Source organism: Dromaius novaehollandiae, chromosome 8, assembly GCF_036370855.1.
Source record: "Dromaius novaehollandiae isolate bDroNov1 chromosome 8, bDroNov1.hap1, whole genome shotgun sequence".
Taxonomy (NCBI): Eukaryota; Metazoa; Chordata; class Aves; order Casuariiformes; family Dromaiidae; genus Dromaius; species Dromaius novaehollandiae.
In genome coordinates, this window is record NC_088105.1 from 42,531,397 (window position 1) to 42,554,449 (window position 23,053).

Below are 23,053 nucleotides of genomic sequence, written 5' to 3' on the forward strand. Positions count from 1 at the left end.
CACCCGTCCTGGGGAGTGCTGGACATCCCAAAGGATTCACTGGAATGGAAAATACACAGAGGGGTGAACAGGATAATCAAAGATTCCTAACAGCTTTTTAAGGAAGAGAGACTAAACAGACTGGGATGGTTTTGCCTAGAGATGAGACAACTGAAAAATCAGGCTAAAATGAAGCAGCGTGAGACAAAAATGTAACTAAGGTAATTGCTTATTTCACTATAGAGAGCTTATGTCTAGAGCAGTCCATTGCTTTCAGGATGAGCATTACCAGAAGCGTGTTATTAGTCAATACGAACAAACATTTCACAATATGCATTCACCATCAACTAAAAATGTTTAACTCCAGAAGGCATGGCATAAATGGGGAAAGAAGGGAGCACAAATATTTTATGCAAAATAAATGAACCCTATATTTCTACAGGTAATAAACTAAGAGTAGAGTGAGCTGTTTAGAGCATGGAAGAAAACAACTGCAAAAGAAAATAAGAAAATACACAGCTGAAAATGTTAGCAAGAACAATATGTGAATGTATTAAATGGCAGAAGAGGAACACCTATCACAGAATTACTGACATCCGAACGGACAGAAGAATGGAGCTGATAAAGAATGCAGGAACAGCGACTAGCTAAAAAAAGTTCTGGGCTGATGAACAAGTCCAAATAAACACAACTCAAGCACCAGTAACAAAAACCAGGGCCCGTGGCTTTTTTTGTTCACACTTTGCTAGTCGTAATAGGATCCTCGGCAACTTGCATTCATTCGCCTGTAACAAATACACACTGATGTTGTGGAAGGTTCTTCCTGGCAAACTCACTTCAAAGCACCCTGCAGTGGGGAAGCACTTGGCAGAAGTTTATGTTTTACAGTAACATTCTAATAGCATCAGTGTAATGAAAACCTCATTAGACATTAATGGCATCAGTGTAATGAAAACCTCATTAGACATTACTACGAACCTTGTATAGTAGTTGTTTTCTAGCCAAATTGTGCTGATACGCTTTATTCTCCATGTTATTAATAACGAGCTAATAAAAACCATAAACCATTTTTTTCTGGATCACTAGGATACAATGCTTACCATAACCAAGGAATTCCACAAAATAACAAGGAAAATCATGTGACCCACTGCAGAGGAATGGAAAATTCTGGACATAGTATTTCTCCATTTTAAAGCTTTTTTTCTCCTCACACCTAAAATACATTTTTAAAAGATGGAGCTGGTTGGGAAGCTAGAGTAGCCTATTTTTGCTGATGAACACTGGGACTCTTCAGATCCTGTGCACCAAACAGCACGAGCGGAAACTTGCTTCATTCATTGCAAGCAAGAACCATGGGAACCGTGGGAGCAGCCAAGTGCATCTTTACCAGGTTCTTGAGACGGCCCGGGCTGACGGTCTAGCCGGGACACTGCGGCAACAGCAGCTCCACCAGCTCTCCTCCAAGCACAGCACACCGCTCCGCAAACCCACACTGCTCAGGTTTTAAGGTTGTTTTTAATTAGGTAGCTGGAGAGAGAAAATGTCACTTTCCCAAAGGAAAAACTTCATTTTTCAAAATAATACAGAAACTGTCACTCTTCATAAGCTTAGCAGTTCAACAAAACTATCGCTGGAGCACAGAAATGTTTATCTCTTTTTTTAATCCACTATCTAAAAATAGATTAAAATATCACCAAGACAAATCGAAATAGGAGGATCAATAGCCAGAAAAATAATGTCATGATCCTGTATCTGTCTTGATTACTATTCTGATGGACAGAATACAAAATAAAAAATGATTCTCAGGAAGGAATGTGAATTGGGAAAATACTAACACGAAAGAGATCCTTTTTTCTTCATATGTATACACACACATATATATACACACACATACACACACACACACCCCCTAACTAATATCCTGATGGATATTAATTATAATATATAATCCTTCCTGATGGAAGGCAGGCTATAGGGAAGGACCCATTTCTGGGAGCACGGTACAGCGCCCCGTGAGCACCAGCGAGTGCCGGGCTCGCAGGGCCCGTCCAGGCGGCCTCGCACCCTGCCCGGCCACGGCCCCGGGTCCTGCTCTCGGCAGGGTCTCCGGCCACCGCCGAAACAAGCAACTGCAGCAACAGCTGAGAAAAGGAAAGTGTTCACAAGACCGTACAACAGGCAAGCCTTGCTCTTGAAAACACTGCAGTGAGAGCCTTTACGCACAAGCAAAACAAACATGACATCGCTTAGAAGCAGGACAACATGCCATGCAGAGCAAACTGTACAGAACTTAACTGCCACTACGGAAAGGCTAAGGCCAAAATTGACTCTTTCATACTTAAAACCACAGTTCTGTAAACTGCCACTACGGAAAGGCTAAGGCCAAAATTGACTCTTTCATACCTAAAACCACAGTTCTGTAAAAATTAGATAACCAAAGCTGAGGCTTCATGTACACCACCACCCATTTTGGTGAGGAGAGGCACGAAGAAGAGGAGTAATTGACCCTCAAAACTAACCTTTTATTGACTATGTTGAATGAAGTTGAATTATTTTATACCCTGCTCCACAGGCATTCTTCTGCATCGCTGCCTTATTTATTCATGAGAACCCTTTTTCATTCCAGATATACAAAAGACAATGGAAAGCATATAAATATATTTCAACTTACCAAAGTTAGTGACAATTAAAATAAGTAAATTCTGTATGATGCACTTCATCCCTTTGAAGATTCCTATGTACTTTGTAAGGATAAATGCATTTTTGACAATATAGTCTAAACATTTATATAAGGGAATTCTCCCCCTTTGAAGTATAATAATACTTTGATGTTCTGTTAATATATTCTTATACTAGACAGTAGAGATGGTAAATAAAAACTGTAGGTATACCCTTGTTCTAGAAGACTTTAAGAAAACAGCCTACTTCATGAAAGTAATAAGAGAGCAACTATACGTTAAAATGTCAAACTACCCAAAACTTGTTGGTCAAATAAAATGACTCCATTCCAAGGACACAAGTAACAGTACAGAATACTACAAATTGTCACACTGTATAAAAGCACAGATGAATATACAAGCTGGAGAGAAATGCACACAAAATAAACCACGTCCCCTATGGAGTTAGGATGCACTATACCGATTTATCAAAAAAAGACAAGAATGAAGAAATAGTTCAATGAACAGAATTGCATCTCTTATCAAAATAATATCAATTAATTTGCCAAATCAGAGAAAAACAATTCAATGGCTTAGAATGAAATACTGCCCTCACTTAAACCAGTATAACTTATTATAAAAATGAATGAGCTTGTCCTTAGTGCATCTGATTCTTTTAATAACATACTTTCATCTTAGATTAAAAATAGATATATATTTTTTTTTCAAGTTTATCCTTATTTTTCAGGGGGGACAAAGAAAACTAAAACACATTGAAGTTCAGCAATTCCACCAGAGTGATACACCAAAAGTGCCACACACGATCAGACCCCAAGTCTCCCGGCTCTTGAGCCTCTGCTCTGCTATCATTCTAGCAACCTAATAACACAAATCATGCAAGAAAGAAAAAGTCTGTGAAAGAAAACCTTTCAAGAATGAAGCGATGACTTTTCATCTCAGCAGCCAGTGAGTATTTCTGACTAATATTTCAGTGATCCCGTACAAAATCAAGAACTACTCTATTTGTGAAGAATGTCATTTATCAGAACCATACAGACAAGTATGTGTAACATCTAGCAGTATTCCCCTCAAATGAAGGGTTGCTTTTATTTTTTTTAATTAGACCTTTCATATGTGTGTATTCCTGCTACAGTTGTGACTAGCTAAGGTGAACTGTTACTCTTACCAGTAGACTCTTCAATTTAGATATTTAGATTTTAGGAAAAATTTATCCTAGTATGACTTAGCTTTTCTTAAAAAAAAAAAAAAAGAAAGAAAGAAAGAAAAGTCACCTTTCTCTAGATAAATCAACCACTTGCAAGATTTATTAGGGCAGCATCTGCTCTCCTGGAATAGCCTATATTGTCACTTGAGGAATAAATGGTTAATTCCATTCTTAACTTAGAGACCTACCCCCCCCCCCCCCAAGAAAGACAGTATAGTAAGCATAGATTTTCATAAGCTTCTCCCACTTTAGAACTCTATTTGCAAAAGGTAGAACAGCTATAGCTCAGGTAACTCTTGACAATACAATTTATTATCAAGTACCTGACCAAAGAGTAAAAATGTGTTAAGTCTGAATAATTTTTGTAAATAATTTCAGCTTTATGATCTGAAAAAACAGCAAAATCCCAATATACACACTTCTTGATACAGTTATCCAACTCAGTATTCTACAATATGAATATCAAAAACCTTCTCCTTATCATTGTTATTGGAGTAATTGCTCTTGTAGTTAAAATGTATCGGCAGTTTTATATGAAAATGAAGTTGTTTTATATCTTCACAAGGAAATACAATCAACCTCTAAACAATGCAAGAGAAAATGAAAATAAAATAATATTGCAGTAGTGATTTTATCTGCAACAGAGATGCTATTCATAGTACTTGTCTTCTGCCACTCGCCTATTAACATATTAAACTAAATATATTAGCAAACAAATGCTGAGACTCCAACAGCTCACTCTCAAGGACAACACAAATATCTTGTTGAATGCAGCATGCATACTTCTAATATTGTAGCACCCAATATCATCATTACTATTAAAATACCAATATGTACATTGTTTGTGTTATCTTCAGTAATGGCTGAAATCCTTAATATTTACCTTCTATAAAAATGATCAGGACTATACTGAAGCATAACTATGCTAAAACCTGCTTTTTTCAAAAACTCTTCCCTTGAAGTAAATTAAATTAAATTAAAAGAAAAATACATACCCAAGTCTTTTTCTAGTTAAATATCCCCTTATCCATCTTTGAACAATGATGATTGGTGAATGGTGCGCTAACACACGATTGATTTTTGAAATGACATCTTTTACCCGACTTAATGCCTCTTCAGCGTTTCCTTCCTGCATGAATTCAAATGAAAAATCTGTTGAACACCATGTGCCCTAAAATCTATATTTCTATCATATATAATTTTCAAAACATAGATTTAAAAGAGATTATCTTAAATTTCACCCCATACCTGAAGATCAAAAGGAGAATCAGGCACTTTCCTGAAAGAAAACTTAACTAAGCAGAGTAAATCTTTCTGTCATTGAAACTAGACTGGGGATTCATTCCTAAGCAGTATCTTTCTCATGTAAAACACACATGGCAACAGTTGCGTGGAACACAATCCTCCTACTTCAGAAATATTTCTCCTTTTACTTCACAGGAAAGGTTCTTCTCAACTTACAGATAAAGGTTATTAAAGCACTATTTTTACTAGCAAATACAGGACAATGAAAAAATATTTATTCAATAAAGTTATCAAATATATGCATTTACAGTTACTCTTTAATGAATAACTATGTTATAAGGCATTATAAAAATGAGACTATTTTTACTGCATATATATTCAATAAAAAATACAACACAGATTACTCTCCCATAGGGTTTTGCTAATCCTCAAGAGAAAAAAAAGTATTTGTTTCATTTAACAAGAAGTGTAAGTTTCTTCTCAGCTACAGGCTCCAGATTTTTGAAACTGTTCACACAAAAAAACCCTCCAAGGATCTGGCCCAAAACAATGTCTGCCATTTTCAGTCGCACAGGAGAACTTACGGACATTCAGATGCAGAAAAGATCAATAAAGAGAATGAAGAAGATGAAAATATCTTTTCATCATTTATTCATGGACTTTGTGAAAAGCTATTTAACAAAGAGAGGCTTCTAAAAAAGTGAAGTAAAATGCTACAGAAATACACTAATTTGTAGTATAGAATGTTTCTTAAATCAAAAGTTTACGAAATATGGGTGGCTTAGTCACATCAGCAGACACACACAGTAACACCGAACCATTTGAAGATCATAGGTAAGAAAAATAACTGTATCCTGTAAGAAGAAAAGCACACATTTCTGTGGGGACACTGCATAGCAGGTAAATTCAGGCTGCTGTTTCTCAAGTGCATTTAGTAATTCTTCGGTTCTTCTCAACTAACGGTATTTTGTTTTGGGGACTCTTCCTATGTTTTCAGACTTCAGAAATGTGTAATTCATGAACACCAATAATTATCCATGGAAGCTACCTGTCTCAAGCCAAACTCCACTTTCCAGGAATTCATGTAGTGCTCTACAAGTCTCGTATCAATCTCTCCAGAACCTTGCACCTTATTTTTAAGTTAAAAAGACTGGAAGTCCATTTTTATGTTTGTACCTTATTCAGTATCTCTTATCAGGATAGACAGAAGCTGCACATGTCACTCAACTTAATACGATCACAGTATTACTTATGTTTCTGATTGGCTTTAATGTGTTAGTTTTCTACTACAAAGAGATAGCATCAGCTAATGGATATTATGCATTCTCTTGTGCAGCAACTGGCTGCATTATTACTTCAACAAAAACTATGAATAAATGAAGCACTGGTCTGATCCTCAGTCTCAATTCCTATTTTCATAAAATAAGAGGCTGGTGTACTCTCCATAGGAGTAAAAGACAGACAACTGTCTGACATAAAAAGTCAGAAAAGATTCAAAAATATTGATGATCAGCATTGCTCAGATCCAAAATTTTGGTTCACAGGAGAGTTATTAGGTATTTTTGATTGTGAGGTACCCTCTCACATTATCTTATTTTGGCAAAAGCAAATAACAGACATTTTCATATCACACAATGGTAGTGGATTTACAGACCCTAGAAAATCAAATTCTGCTAAACTAAAACCAAAGTATGGTTTGTTCTATGCACATGATTTTTCAATCCTTTTTTTTTAACTTCTGTTTCTAAAACTGAAAGTGAAAATCTAAACAATTATTTCTTTTTAAATCATTGGTATAGTTCAAACTCTACAGGTAGAATAATGATTGATTATTAACAGGCCCTTGAAATTATCCACGTGCAGTAGCTTTGTTCAAAAGGAATCTGAGTAAAATCAAATAAAGTATTGCCATTCACAAAATACGGGCAGAAATCTAAAAAGACAGTTTAAATGTTTTTGTGTGGTGTCTTTGCTATCCTTAGCCACCATGGCAACAATCAGTTTATAACAGCATACGAAAAGTAAGGTCCTAAGAGCAAAACGTAATGCGAGATCATGCCTGTATTTAAGATACAGATTTTGGTTAACATTGGGAAGTAAACAATCATTTTACCGTGAAACATCTCCATGCACCCAGTTTTGATGAAAAATTACAACATACCCACTGGCCTAGAAAAATGGACGATACTTTACAATAACTACTAGGCTCAGAGAATGGCTAGAGGCAGAATGAATTTTTCCCTATCTGCTCTCAGGTAAAGGACTTGGGTTCCCCAAGGACAAAGTAACTGAAACGACAATGAAAATGTTTAGAAAGGGCTCACAATGAGAATAAATGGGGACATTTTACAAAGACAAATGGGAAGCCTTGAATATACAGGAAAACAAATTAGTACAGAAGTAAGAAAGAAGTATTTAGTTTAGCTGTAGATCTGGCCAAGATGAGAAAAAGCGTGCTGCAAGACTTCTATAAAAAACAGACAAGGAAATGTACGGGAAGGCTCTGGACAACGTGGTGCAGAGTCGGAAGGAAACCCAGGAAGGCAATATAATACGGACTTCTTGTGTCTACATCTGTGTGTTTACTGTCTTACTACGTAAGTAGAAACAAGATTTTGAGCAAGGTTTCCAAAACTTACCTTTGCGTGCCACTTGGCCTCGGAGGCAGAGAAATGCCCCCGCCTATTTAAGCGTGAAGACAGGGCGGCGAGACCCCAAGACAAAGCTGTGGGGACGTAACTAAGCTCCCGCGTCAGCCCTGCCAGGAAGGCTGCCTGGCTGGTCCGGCGGGGCCGACCGCCTGCGTCAGCCCTGCCGTCAGCGCTGGCGCGCAGGCACACGGACCTAGGCACTAACCATTCATTTTGTTTGTAAAAGGAGGCCTGCGTGACTAGAGCCCAGCACAGTGGCTTTGCAAATCATTCAAACTGGGAAGCTAAATGAGTTATGACAGGTACGAAAAGGTCATATATGATGCTATATCTTTTTAATGAAAGGATGCACCAAACAATACAAACATGGAGGAAAAAAGCACTGGGAAACTTAGTATCTGCGTATTTTCAGTTAAGCATTCTTTTCAATATATAAATTTTTCATTCTGAAAAAAGATACCATACAATTTCACTACATCACATTAAAAACATTATGCAGCAGCAGTCAGATAAACATTTTCAGTAATGATCCCTAATCATAACACAGTTCAATAAAGTACTGTGTTAATGAAGCTCTAATCAAACAAGAGCCATGCAGTTAAAAAAAAATTCTCACAACTCAACCTTTTAGAAAACTAGCTGCTATGAGACGGCTTACCTTTCTAGCAACAGGGCAGAAATCAAGGAAAAGACAATGGCAAAACGATTTATATTTTTCAGGAAGTTTCCATCCCTCAACAATTTCCTCATCAGAAATTACGTAGTAATCCAATGCTTTGAGAGAGGCAATGCAGTTAACAACACTATGCCTATAGGCTATTTTCAGGCTCAGTGGAGTGTCAAACAAGGTGAGGCCTATCAGATTAGGACAGCAAGATAATGCATGCACATCATCCAGTTTTCCAATTCCATTATCATGAAGATACAGTAGATTTAATTCCTTCATGCCTTCCCAAAACACTGGGCCTGGTAGATGCTGTATCTGAAATAATGATGAAAATTCATCCTTCAGAAAAATGTGTTTTTTAAACACCTAAGATTATAAAACATCACATACAGCCAGATCAGTATTGGAATAAACAGAAGCAAATTTACTGACTAGACAAGGGCTAGGGCTGAATCTGGCCTCCATCACTGCACGATGACCATACTAAACATGTAACTCTGATGTTACTCACTGTAACTACGAAAGATAATGCGCTCTTTTGAGTGATTCATTACAACGCCACCTTTTTACACATCTGACAAACCTGAAGTTACTGCAAATCACACATTAGACTGGGAATTTGGGGTTAGGTTCTTCTAAAGAGGACTGCAGTATTTTCCTTTTTGTGGTTCGTTCTGTCTCATGTCCAGTACATAAAACTCAGAAGGACAAATCTGAAACAGCAGATTAAAGCTCAGCTTTTGTTCCATGAACTAAAAGGGTGATCGGTAGTGAGATTCCCACTGACACATGGCACAGACGTTATTACCATTACATAACATATTTAATCCCAGGTAGGCAGACTTCCCCATTAATTTAAAAAAAAAACAAAACAAAAAACCCCACACTTTTATCGTATCTTTAAGAAGAGCAATAGATTAAAACTGAGAAGTGGAAAATATATACGAAATATCTACCAAAAAACCTTAACAGTAAGTTCAGGGATAGGGGAAGCAGCAGATGACCTTCTGTTTTAAGTATTTAAAACCAGACAGATGAAGCACTTCAACACACAGCAAGAACAATACATCATCACCAGGTTACAATATATAAACTGTCACATAGACTTTTTCTATTGTCTATTTATGTGATCTAAAACATGTACAAAATACTGAGGAGAAGTTATTTTACCATTTGCCTGTACAGCAAAACACTTCATACTAAAGCTCTTCAGCCAAATCCCATATCCATTTGAACGCTGAAAAACCTTTGTGAACTCACATGTAACTAACTGATGATGTCATCATCACCACTTCCATTAAGTTAACAAATGAAGGGAGACCTCAAAAACTGAAACTCCCTTGTATAAAATGCTTTCTTAACAAACAGCAGGGTAGTCATGGGGAAAAATGCTTGTCTCATTCTCACTAATGGCAAAACTCCCACTTAATTGTGTGAAGCAAAAACGTAACTCCCAGTTCTTAGTAAAAATGGAACATGTTAAATCAGAAGAGCTTCCTCCATAAACAACTCATACTTCATTCAAAATATATATTGTTCCTAAGGGATGCAAATACACAAGTTTAAAGACAAATTAACATAGCTTCTGCTTCTTCATAACTGTTATTATTTACCTGATTTCCATGGAGATCCAGTTCAACTAAATGACGACAACACACAAGTGAATCAATATTCGTAATGAAATTATTTGACAGGATGCATATTTTAAGTGAAAAACAATATTGCAAATGTTCCACATTCTTTAGATACAGCCCATTTAACTGAACTATGACCAGATCTTCTAGCTCTTTTCCAAGACTTTGATCAATAGTTTGTCCACATTCAAGTATCATATTTTTTGAAGTAGGGACAAGATAGTCGGTTAACTTCTTCATGATGAGCTATCTGCTCTCATTCATCACTTACAGTTCTAGGAAAAGAAGAAAAAAAAGAGTACATAATAGGCTATGTGTATTCAGCTTTAAAAACAGTATTTCAGATTAAAAAGTAAATATCCAGATATTTGCTACAATACTTCTTATGAAATACCACATACCCACAAGGCAGAAAAAAAACTGGTGGGACTAATTGTTTAAGTAAGAAATACTGTCGTGCTAATATTATATTCTATACAACATACTGTATTCCAAAGGGTCACAGAAAGTACTTTGCTAACTATTGGCTTGATTCCACAACACTGACATTTTATTTACCCAACTAAACGTTCGTACACAAATACAATGAGCTGCTTATTAATCCATCTTCTCTACCGCACCCAAGCAAGGGCTGCAGGCCCAGGCCACACGTAAGGCTGGGTATACCAACCACTGCAGCACAAGGGAGGCGAGCATCGCCGGCGGGAGGCGAGACAGCCGTTAACAACGCACACCAACGACGTATGTGATTTCTGCCACTGGGTAACCACAGTTTCTGTAGAAAAACGCACACTCCAGATTTCCAATTCAGTTAAAATATTAGTGCAGTTTTGCTCTTACAGAAACTTTACCGAGATTCTTTACTAAGCAGAAATGGTGAACACCTCTGCTTTTATCACAGAAAAAATGTTCCTGGAGCAGCATACTGCCTCTGTCACTAAATCTAACGAATCACCAACGTTACTTTATGTAACATTTGAGATTTGGGGAGACAAAGCAACCCAGTATTGATGAAAATCTGTTACTTCCTGGAATCAAGTATAAGGTTAACTGATTATAAACTATTACTACCAAAAGTAGGAATAACCACCCGCCTGAAATTAAATAATTAAAAAGAGAAACGATTACCATGAATAGTTTGATTCAATCATTATTCTAGACTTGAATTGTCTTAGAAAGTGCAAACAAAAATGTATGTATAAGTTTAAATAATACCTTAACGCTCAAAACAAAATTTTTGTTCAACCACAGCAATACTCACTGCAAGCATTAGGGTCCCAATTATAGCTTCAAAGGCTTAACGCAGATAAAAAGAAATTATTATTATTTTCAGAAAACCAGGCATTACTTTGTCTCTTTAGTAGTTTCCTAAATTACTTCCAAATTAGCTTACAATTTAAATCACACTGTGAAAGCTGTCACTCCTGAGCAGAATGCATGTGAGCTATAAAAGACGCCTCTCCCAAACTGTACTTCTAATATACAAAGACTCAAAATACACCTGAGTCAGCGATAGAATAAGAGCAAAATCAAATAAAGAATCTACTATAACACAATAAGAGATTTCCCGACTTTGATTTTTTTTTTTTCTGTTTAGAAAATTAGGAATTCTCCCTTGGTAAATACGTTACTCGCACAAAATGGGACACAGGAAAATTTGCTGGTTAGCATGTGAGGATTCCCAACTTTGTCAAGAAGCACTTGTTCTTTTGACTTAAAATAGAAAATGTTTGCTTACCATCTATAATATTTCTTAATGTAATCAGGATAATACATTTCTGAATTGGGTTCATGAAACACAGCCAATTCACGGGATTCATCACTAATGCTACAACACCCAGAAGGTAAGAAAGGGAAAGGCAGTATTTAAAAGCTCTAAAAAGAGATCAATCTTTACCTATTGTAACTGAAACCTTACAATTTCACCTGCAAACCCGGACTTCAGGATCCAGGATCTTTTGTCATAGAGGTCAATGGAGCTGTCAGCAATGAAAATCCAATGCAAAAGAACATCACAGCAAACGCACGGTTTCTGTAAACCACGCCGTGCTCCTTACTAAGCTGAGGACATCAGAAGGACCACACCAGCCCCGTGATGTGTGGGACACGGGTTTACGGTCGTTACCACGCGCACAGCAGAGGAGGCTCAGACTGGTAAAGCAGCAGCCAAGTATCCACCTTCTTCTCTCTTTAACCTTTTCTTCGGTGGCTTAGATTACAGATTTTTGGTAACGTTAGAAACTTTTCTTTTTTTTTTTTTAACCTCCTAAAATATTATAACTTCTATAGCGCTTTTAACACTAGTTTTAAGTTATTCATAGTGAGATTTTATGAAGAGAAGCCATCCTTTCACTTTCGTATCTGAGTCTCAGGGGTCTCCACCTTCAGGAAAGCGGATGGCGGCCCCAGACCAGGAATCGCGACACCCGGAGCCAAGACCTGCGGGAGGAAGGCCCGGCCCCTCCGCTCCCCCACGCACCCGCGGCCTCGGCTCGCCCCGGCCCGGCCCGGCCTCCCGCAGCAGCGCCGCGGCGGCTGGCGCGGCTCTTCCGGGTAGGCCCGGTTACCGCGGCAACGCCGGGCCGGGCCGGGCCATGGCGGCGGCGCGGCGGCAGGCCACGGCGCGGCGGCTGGCGCGGTTCGCCGCGCTCAGAGGTGGGCGGCGGCCCGGCCCGGCGGGGGCTCGGCCGGGGGCGGCTGGAGCTTCACCCTGGCCGCGCCGGGTGACTGCGGCCCGGCCCTGCACCCGGGGGAAGACGGGCTGCCTGCACCGGTGATAGCCGGGCCCAGCCGGGGGGCTCTGCCCAGCGCACCGGTCACCGCTGCGGCGTTCGCGGGCTGCGCTCGCTCCAATTCCCGCTTTTTCCAGGTGAAACCGTGCGCCCGGGAGAGTTCTGGGACGTCGTCGCGATCACTGCCGCCGACGCGGAGCAGGAGCTCGCCTACAAGCAGCAGCTGGCCGAAAAGCTGAGAAGGAAGGAGCTTCCTCTGGGGGTCCACTACCATGTTTTCGTGGATCCGCCCGGACCAAAAATCGGTGGGTTTCTTATCGTTAACTTTATTCTTACAAGAAATAGCAATTCACTGTGGCACGTCCTGCATCAGTTGGGCAAGTTAGCTCTGACTCCGAGGGGGCAGCAGGGACATTACGACCCCCTGACTGGACCTCTTGTATCACGCTGTTCATGGGACTGCTCTCACCTCAACTCCTGGTTGGATTCAAGCTTTTTGGGGGCATAGATTTAAAAACGCACATCAGCCATTGCACAGGCACACATCAGCTGGGTGCTGAGTCCAGCAGCTCCCAGACATATTCACTGACAATGCAGCGTGGAGGCAGTCGGAGCGTGCGTACTGGTGTCCTGCGGTGTCCACGGCGGTGCGAGCATAGCCGTAGCGTGCCGGGCCTGCCAGGGACCCATGGTATAGTAAGTAGTACAGCGCACACAAAGTACGCCCTCGCCTCATGGACGTGCTGCATTTCTGCTAACGGTGCTACAAATATTATACTAATTATAATCATTTAGTATATTATATGTGCTCATATACTTGTATATTCATACTCATAATTACACTCATCAGTCAGGTCAAAGTAGGCTTTGTGCTCAAGTGCTGTGACAGCTGTCTCTGGCAACAAGAGCTCCAAAATGCTGTTAAAATATGAAACAGTAATTAAGCTGTAAATCTAGGTTCTAATGCCATTAAATAGTGGGTTGTTTCGATTCAGTTGTGTAACTACTGGTATTCATGGGTCAGATGCCCTTTGGACTTCATATAAGTTACTTTCAGTCATTAAACTTTCCATTATAATAGCTGGGACTCCATTATGGTGGTTTCGAATGAGTGCATGCTGCTGATGATATATAGCTCTCTTGCAAGTATCTCATACATGGTATCACTAATTCATGATTTTATAAATTCATACTACTTACCTTAACCTGAGAGTTTAAATTGAAACAGTTTGAGTATGTTTGAATTACCCACTGCACAGCAAGAACTTAGAAGAAAGTACTGTCTGACTACTCATAATATCATCCTATAACTCTTAATACCTATTCACTTTGATGTAGAAAGTAATTAATCTGGGTAGCCTATGTGCAATATAGAACAATAAGCAAAGATTAATTTTCAGAAATCTAGCTATTTTAAGTTGTAGGAACACATAAAAATATCCCAAACTGTTACACTTCTTCATTTCCATATCGCAAATGTCAAAAGTACTTTTGAAAACTGTCTTCAAGTCGTTAGTGAACTTTCGCATGGCATGTTTCATACTGGGGCTAGTTTTTATGGCTAAGTTATGGCCCTCTTGAAATGATGAAATACTTTTCATGCTGAGGTTGTTCAGAGAATGACTAGGAGGGGAAACGTGGTATTTTCCAAAGACCTGTCCACTCAAGATGCCCTTCACTTTGGCTGCACAAAGCTTCATAAGGTGACGATCCATCATCTTTCTTGCATGAATTGATCAACTACAATACAGTAGAAAGGCTATTCTGTCTGAACGGGTTTAGGCAATTTCAGATAGACACCTGGGCATGCATTTACGCTCAGTGTTTAAGAAATCATGTATGCAGTCATAAGGACTTTTTAGAAAGAAATGCCAGTTTATTTTCTGCAGTAGAAGAGGGCAGTGCTTAAAAGCACCTCCTGATCACCCGACCCCAGCACCAATCCCAATATGCTTCATGTGTCAGTGCAGATATTACTGATGTTCTTTACAGCACATACTAAGATGTTTTTTTCTTTAGGAAATGGTGGTTCAACACTCCACGTTCTTCAATGCTTGGAAAACCTGTACAGTGACAAATGGACTTCTTTTACTGTGCTGTTAATTCATTCTGGTAAATTCTATTTTATATTTCATGATCGAAAATCCTAGCTTAACTTTGTTTTTTTGTTTTAAGAAAAATATTTTGGCAGAGAAGGAACAAGAGTTCTGAAATAGAAAGAACAAGAGTTCTGAAATACAGTTCCCTCAGAAAATGTAGCTGATCTGATCATTTGAATTTAGATCGATACTTCAGGAAATATTACCATCACCTAAGCATTTCTTCTTGGCAATTAGGTTGTTAAATCAATCAGTGGAGAAAGAGACATAAGTCAGAGTATCTGAATTAAGCTCCTGCCTTCAAATACCCATTTAAGGAGTCTGGTCCTCTCTCTAGACTACATAGGAAACCTAGGGATCCTCTTAAGTAAATACAGACTTTTTGATTACTTGCCTTCATATCCAATTATCAGAGCACTTGCAAAAAGTGTTAGCTGGGAAACTGCACAAGAAAGAAACCAGGTAAATAACAGGTCACCTTACCAAACTGCTCCTTATTTGACTCATCTCTGATTTAAAATTGAAATAGAGTGGCTGGCTTTCGGGTGAAGGGCTTTTTTTCCTTCTATGTTTCAAGGAAAGAGCAGTAGTCATTTGGTTTCTTCACTTTAGTTTTATATAGACATGGTTCATTTTCCAGCTGGGATTGAAAAAAAGCCACTTAAGGCATGCTAAATTTCAGACATAATTGAGGCCAGGATCTACCTTAAGAAATGTCTGAAGAAGAATGATTGATGGTTTTTTACATCTTTCTTTAATTTTGGAGAAATACAGTAGCTTATGACCAAGCTGGTTTTTTAATACCTTAGTGCATATAAAGAATAACCATATAGGTGTTGGGTTTGCTTATTTTGTATATCAGTCTATAAGAAAGCATGTATAATTCAAAAATGTCTTTTTCTTCAAGGTGGTTATAGTCAACGTTTGCCAAGTGCAAGTGCACTGGGAAAGATTTTCACAGCTTTGCCTTTTGGTAATCCTGTTTACCAGATGTTGGAGCTGAAGCTTGCAATGTATATTGATTTCCCCAGTCACATGAAACCAGGAATTCTCATTACTTGTTCAGATGACATAGAACTTTACAGCATTGGAGTAACAGAAACGGTCACATTTGATAAACCTGGATTTACTGCTTTAGCTCATCCTTCAGATTTGAAAATTGGGACCACTCATGGAGTGTTTGTTTTAGATCCATCCAGTTTTTCAGGAAAAGGAGGACTTGAATACACATCTTGCCATCGTTTCCTACACAAGCCTGATATTGAGAAGATGCGCCAGTGTGGTGCAGTATGCATAAGACAGAATTGTTCTCAGCTAAGTTCCTCTGGAGACCACAGTGACTCAGAAATGGACTCAGAGTGTGTGTATACAGACAGTATATTTTACATTGATCATAACATTGCAAAACTATTACTGGCATTTTATAACCAGATAGATACTCTTGGCTGTGAAATAGATGCATATGGTGACTTCCTCCAGGCCCTGGGACCTGGAGCCACTCAAGATTATACAAAAAATACAAGTAATGTCACAAAAGAGGAATCACAGTTAGTAGAAGTAAGGCAGAAGCTATATTCTCTTCTTAAAGGAACTGCACTCAATGTTATAGTATTAAACAACTCCAAGTTCTATCATATAGGCACTACTGAAGAGTATTTGTTTCATTTTACATCTGATAGCAAACTGAAATTTGAGCTTGACTTACTGTCTGTAGCTTTCAGCATCTTTTCTGACAAAGCTGAGACCTTGGATCGATCGGCAAGTATCATTCAAAGCATACTTGAGCCTGGATGTTTTATAGGACCTGGATCCATTATTGAATACTCTAGAATTGGACCTGAAGTATCAGTAGGGAATAACAGCATTATTAGTGGGTCATACATAAATTTGAAGGTAGACATACCCTCAGACTGTTTTCTGAGTTCACTAAGTATAAAGATGAACAATCAAGTGAAGTATGTAAGCATGGTGTTTAGTGTACAAGACAACCTGAAAAAGAATGTGAAACTGTTGTCAGACGTACATTCTCTTCAGTTTTTTGGAGTCAGCTTACTAGAATGCTTGCATCTGTGGGATTTAAAGGTTTCAAAGCAGCTCTTCTCCAGTGGTAACACAAATTTTGGGTTGTGGACTGCTAGGATTTTTCCTGTTTGTTCTACTTTAAGTGAATCAGTTAGAATGTCCTTAAAACTATTAAATTCTGTGCAGCGCATGTCAGCTTTCAAACTGAGTGGCTTTAAGCTCTTATCTGTTGAAGAAATGCTCACCTACAAAGATGTGGAAGACATGCTGAAGTTTAGGAAGCAAATTTATGAAGAAATCTGTCTACAAAGACCAAAAGAGAAATCTGATTTGTAGAAGACCAGTATTTGTACACTTTTTCTGTCTTTAATTTCTGGATGATTGATTACTTTGAAGCTTTTAGAAATCACAAAGAGACAGTACACAGATCTTCCCTGGTTTCACTGAAGTAGAAATAGTGAAATTGCATGAACAGCGTTGTTATAGCATAACATTAATAATGCAGGAAATGCAGATAAACTATTCTTTTGATTAAAGAAGTAATGAAATATTTCAAATCAATGGAAACACTAATTGGTGGCTTTTTTCAGGGTGCCCATTATTATGATTTCTAGTCTTTGTCAATAAGAAAATGGGAGAGAACATATTAATTAGAAATTTGATTGAAAACTGCTTTAAAAGTTTTTCAGAGTAGGGTTTTAGCTCCAACAAAATAGTATGGTGTAATAACAAGTTCTATTTCTCTCTTTTCATGTCATCTTTTTTAAAATTAATGTTTTAAATAGGTAGAGATAATTTTTTGGTTTTCAGGAAGAGAAGCATTACTATAAAACTAATATCCTTTGAAACATTTGTCATTCAATTGTATTTTATAAATAATTGCTTCGAATATATGTTTCTGCAACACATCATTTTACTGAAATATTTATATATGAAAAGATAAAATACTGAATCACATGTCCAATGCAGGCATATGTATTCCTCTGATTTTTGGACTGTGTGTCAAGAATGAAAATTATATTAAAAGTACTTTTTAAATCATGGCATCCTGTCTAACCCTCGGGCATTTTCTTTTTTTTTTCTCCCTCTCGCTCTCATTTTGCAATTTGTATACTTTCCTGTTTTTCATAAGTCCCATAGAATATTAAAGAATCAAATCAAGCATTTAAATGCATTAGTCCTATCAGAGAAAAAAAGATTTGCATCAGAGATCATTCTTTCCCTTGTGACTGTAATAATATTTGGGTCAAAACCTCCCATCAACACATACAGGTTTTATTTTTAGTCATTTGGCAGCTGGTAGATTGACTGGGCAGCTATTGACTTTTTATTATTCAGAGATTTACTGATATGCGCTATATGAAAACTCACATTTCTTATTTCTCTGAACTGAACTGGCTGAGTCCTTAGAGCAATACTTACTTTTATTTCTCATGAAGACCACTAGTCTAAATAGCAGCTACAAAGAGGTAACTTTTATGAGAGACACTATAATGCACATCTATGGAGTAACATACAATATTACCTATTCTCCCTCTTCCCCTCCCTCCCTTTTTTAATGAAGGTATCCTTTGGCTTCTAGTTTAGATGCCAAAAATCCAGTTCTGAATAGATAAATCTGCTTTCTATTCTGGCCTGATCAGAAAGGAAAGCACCATTTTCATGTGTACAACTTCCTCAACTTTTCTGTTTCCTTCTTTTTTTCCTTTTAAGAATATAGGAAGTGTCCTACTAGATCATGCCAGTGCTCCATCCAGCCCCATATCCTGTCCTAGGGAGAGGCACCACAAAGGTGTTATGCAAAGAGAGTATACAAGCATAGCCACTTGCTGTGTTGGGTTTTTTTAACAGCTCATTACATAAATAATCAGTATATACTTTTCTACTGCAAGGTGGAAAAATGCTGGCTCGCGCTTCATAAAAGATTATATTCAGATATGTCATATCATTTATTTCTCATTTTGCATACATAGTGACTTTTTAAAAAAAATTCAATCACACACTTTTTAAGAATGTTCTTTGTATTATGTCTGTGTGAGCTGACTGCGTAAAAAATGTGTCTTTTCCTCTTGCGTTCATCTACTGGTTTTGATATTTCATTTAATGCCTTAACAACCTCCTTTTCAGAAGTGTGAAGAAACTGACCCCTACTTCTCCCAAAGTCAGAATTGGCTTTAAATTCTCTTTATTTAGCCCTATCATTTTTACTGTTCTGGATGTTAGCTGCATCTGCTTTTCCTGAGCTAGCCTGGCTCCTGGGGAATGTATTTTTGCCGTGCTATCAGAGGTAGGCCATCCGCTTTACTTCTCCACTCTGCTGTTACTCAGAGGGTGAGATTCTGTTCATTCCTTTCTGAAATGTTCACTTCTACATTAAAGTTTCTTGGAAACTAATTTCTACCATTACTTTATCATTCCAAGTTCTCCATCACCTCAAGATACCTGGAAATTTCTCTGCACACCTATGTCTAATAGCTGCAAAACAACACACAGACTGGGACGGTTCCACCTCCGTCAGTCTGGTAGAGAGCTTTGCTTAGGGGCACTTTGCCTTGCATCCCAATGAACCCAGTTAACGCTTCTGGTCCCTCCCGTAGATTAACGTTGTTTCCAATTTTCTTTCACATTTTACAGGCAATCCATAATCTCTCCTCTAAAACTCTGCTAGTCCCCTCTGTGAGCTCATTGAGTACTCTGATAATTTTAAGCACTTCTAATATTGATCATTTAATCATATTAACAAAATATCCTGTGTTGAGTCATCTAAATCCTTCAGAAGAAAGATTTGTATTATAATAAAAGATCCTGGAAAAGATGCCTAATCAGTGAGGAACTTGGCCTGTTTTTTGAAGACATTCCTATTTTAATGCTGAGGGTTGTAAAGAAGGACAGAAATACTATCTGATTTTTTTTTACCAAGCTTTTTGCTGCAGTTCATTATAACAGTGCTTATTTCCCTGCTGACTGAATTTCCTAATGGCATCTTTCTTATGCTAAGTACAAGATAGTATATCTCGTGAATGTTACCCAAGCTGGTTTAACCTTCACCAAGTTTATCATTGATAAAGAAACCTTTCAAGAGACATAATATTTTACCCAAGGAACTCTTTTGAGCATGAAGAAATATACAACAGAGAAAGACACAGAGGCTGGGAATTATTGAGGTTGGCTTTAAGAGAATCAGGAGAGTTTTGGAGAAAATAGAGGTCTTAAAAGGCAGTATAAAATAATAGCTTTAAAATGGAAACAAAGCAGTAGATTTGAGAACGTTACGGTCAAAGACTGAAATGCATAAAGACAAAGTAGAAGTAGGCATAGAATGTGGAGCATGAAATTGTGGTTTATATATCATCGTATTTACATAATCTTTATCCATCTATTGTGAGATTATACAAAACATTTTGGGAAAAACAAATGTTTGACACAGGCTTTGCATCTGCAATTGGAGACCAAGCTTTGCTATGAAAAAGCTTCCCTGATCATTGCTTTATTGCTGGAAAGGCTTTCTGAATGTGCAGTAACAGCAAAATAAAGCTGCATTCTTTTAGCATGTTTACTCACTTTAAGTGCTACAATCATATTTATTCTAAATTCCTTAAATACCATCTACTGATACCAGGTTTCATCACTGAAAGCAATCTGAGTATAAATAGAAAACAGATAGGCTTTTGACACATAAGTAAGAGTGGGGGAAACTATGAGAAGTATACTAAACAGCTCCTGGAAAGTGTTGGAATAGCAGTTGCTATGGTCTTGGAAGGAGTTCTTCCAAGAAGCAACACTTTGCTAAGGAAGGAAGGGAGTCCTGGTCTGTCTTGGAACCACCATGCCTGGCACCTGGGTCACCAGGCTGCCTCAGACTGCATCAGCCCACTGAGAAGTGCACAAGGAAAGAAGGATTTCCTAGAAGCTCTACAAGAGAAAACACAGTCTGCCACAAATTACATGAACATGAAGGTGCTGCCTGTTTGCTGTCTTTCTCTGTGCTACCCACATTTCAGAAACAGCACAATTTTATTGAGCCAGAGGGTGTCTCTTAAAGCGACCTGCAGAGAGTTAAGAGTTAATCCTCTTTTTTTCTTTTATATTCTGATAATCTGCATGATTTCCTCTTTTTCCACTAGTTTGTTTTCAATGCAAAATTTTCATCAGTGACAAGAGAAAAGAATTGTACCCAACAGGGGTTTTATGTTTGGTAGAACTGTTAAGTCAGGGCTCCGTTAGCACCATTTAGCTATAAATCAGTGGATTTTTGCTGGTCTGATGCCAGGATGCAAAAGGCAGATGATGTTATACTACTGAACAAACACGTCTTCTTGCTGAATAACATTCACAAACTAAGGTCTATGTTTTTTCCCTACCATGAAAATTTGTTTTTCAAAATTATATGTGTAAATTGAAGACAGTGTCCTTTTTAAACTGCTGCTTTTTTGGAGCACTCTTCATTTCAGTTTAGCACTCTTTCACAGATGAGCCTTCAGGGTGGGATGGAGATAAAAGCCCAATCTGTTCAAAAAATATACCCTAGAGAGAAACAAAAATCAAATACACTGTTTAAATATGCACTTTAGCATATTTCAAGGCAAGCTGTGGACATAAGTTGAAAATTTGCATTAACATGTTTGTCCACCTTTAGTTGAGATAAAGAATTTAAAATTTGTTTTAAGCATATTCTTAGGATAAATGTAGTTTTTATCTGTTTATTGTTCTTAAGCCTTTGCTTACTACTACCGAACATAAGTAGTAAGTGCTTTTGATGGCAGAGTAAAATCACAATGATTGCACACCCAGTTTTAGTTCTTCTAATGGAGCTTTTTTAGCCACACTGTAGTACTCAGCCACAGGCAGTAAGGTGACTTTGGCTACATAGATTCCCATAGACATGTGAACCTATCCATTTTCTGCACTTTCAATCTAATTATAGGGCAGTGGGCATGTGTTTTGATATACAGAGTTAAGCCAAGCCTGAATATACAGGGATAAGAAATAATGCACAGACGCACCTGAGATCGTAGCTCTCTGATCATTATGTACTGGAGAGGCAATGGGAGTCAGTTTCACATTAATCCGCTACTGGCCACCAGCAGATCACTGTTCCCAGGCCAACAGGGACAGTGTTCATTTCATTTCAGGGTGGCAGTCTCCAACAGCAGTCCCGCAGCCTGGATAGCCTGCATGTCCAGCCCTAACAGCAATCTGGCACTGTTGTCCTAAGTGCTCTGAGGGTGCTGGGAGCTTTGTAGTGTCTGCATAGAAGCCTGGGACTTGCAAACAGTAAATGCTTGTAAAGAACCCAAAGATTATGCTATTCACAGATAACTACTGGAAAGCTCAGTTGTGCCTTTCTCACTGAGGGAGGTAATACTTTCACTTTGCTTAGTCCTGTTGTCAAGGAGCTGAAGGAAGAAAACTTATACAAGTGTTATTTTCAGCAAACATTTGCTGAAACCATCCTTGGGCCCACAGTCCTACAATGCATGGCTGTACCACAGACCAATATACAAAAGAGCTGGATGTCAACATACCTCAAAACGTGATTTTTTTCCAATGCATGATCTTTTGTTACTCTATACAGTTTGTAGTCATTCCCAGAATAAAGCTATTGTTTAAATAAATGATGTCTGCATTTAAACACATGAAGCATCTGCTCAAACACTGCTTGTATCTTCATTCACAGCTCTTATAATATGTGACCGAGTTGAACAGCTTGTGGCTAAACACTTCGGTCAGGAGGCAGAAATGCTTTCTTAACCTTTTAAATAAAGACGTAAGACACCTTCTTTTACAAACCAGTGAAGCATATAATTCCCAGTCTCATTTAACAGTTCTCAGCAGTATGTCAGTGAATTGTCCTGAGAGGAAATAAAACATTTACATCTTGAGACAGGAAACTTAAAAAAAGCAAGTCTATTTTAATGAAATAAGTGTAGATTTGATTTACTAGGTAAGAAACATGAGACTGCTTCAAATCTTTATGGCACTCCATGCTTTCTTTCTACACTAAATACTTTTGCCTAGAATTTAGAAAGCAAGTTTTGGTCAATATTAGCCATAGCTAATGTCAACAGCGTCTTTATGAATTTATTCCACAGATGTTGAAACACCTGGATTTGTAATGTGGACCATGCCATAGAGAGTGTTA

General features: G+C 38.1%; 2 protein-coding genes across 8 annotated transcripts in view; one reads left to right on the forward strand and one right to left on the reverse strand.

The window, feature by feature from the left end:
* The window catches only part of LRRIQ3 (leucine rich repeats and IQ motif containing 3), a 34,622-nt gene extending 21,968 nt beyond the window's left edge, over positions 1 to 12,654 (reverse strand). For 2 of the 7 annotated variants that reach the window (XM_064516372.1, XM_064516368.1), the window contains exons 1-4: positions 11,956 to 12,093; positions 10,038 to 10,333; positions 8,416 to 8,739; positions 4,857 to 4,990 (exon numbers count right to left, since the gene is read on the reverse strand). In XM_064516372.1, the coding sequence (XP_064372442.1) occupies positions 4,857 to 4,990; positions 8,416 to 8,739; positions 10,038 to 10,298 (719 nt within the window). In that variant the 5' untranslated portion in view covers positions 10,299 to 10,333; positions 11,956 to 12,093. Of the gene's footprint in view, positions 1 to 4,856; positions 4,991 to 8,415; positions 9,138 to 10,037; positions 10,334 to 11,955; positions 12,113 to 12,537 lie in introns of those variants that run through there. The other 5 variants (XM_064516371.1, XM_064516369.1, XM_026098536.2 and 2 more) reach the window with 5 other exon arrangements.
* The window catches only part of LOC112982259 (serine/threonine-protein kinase TNNI3K), a 130,732-nt gene continuing 120,067 nt past the window's right edge, over positions 12,389 to 23,053 (forward strand). Inside the window, exons 1-3 of the mRNA XM_064516367.1 lie at positions 12,389 to 12,713; positions 12,928 to 13,095; positions 14,810 to 14,902. Of these exons, the coding sequence (XP_064372437.1) occupies positions 12,389 to 12,713; positions 12,928 to 13,095; positions 14,810 to 14,902 (586 nt within the window). The remainder of the gene's footprint in view (positions 12,714 to 12,927; positions 13,096 to 14,809; positions 14,903 to 23,053) is intronic.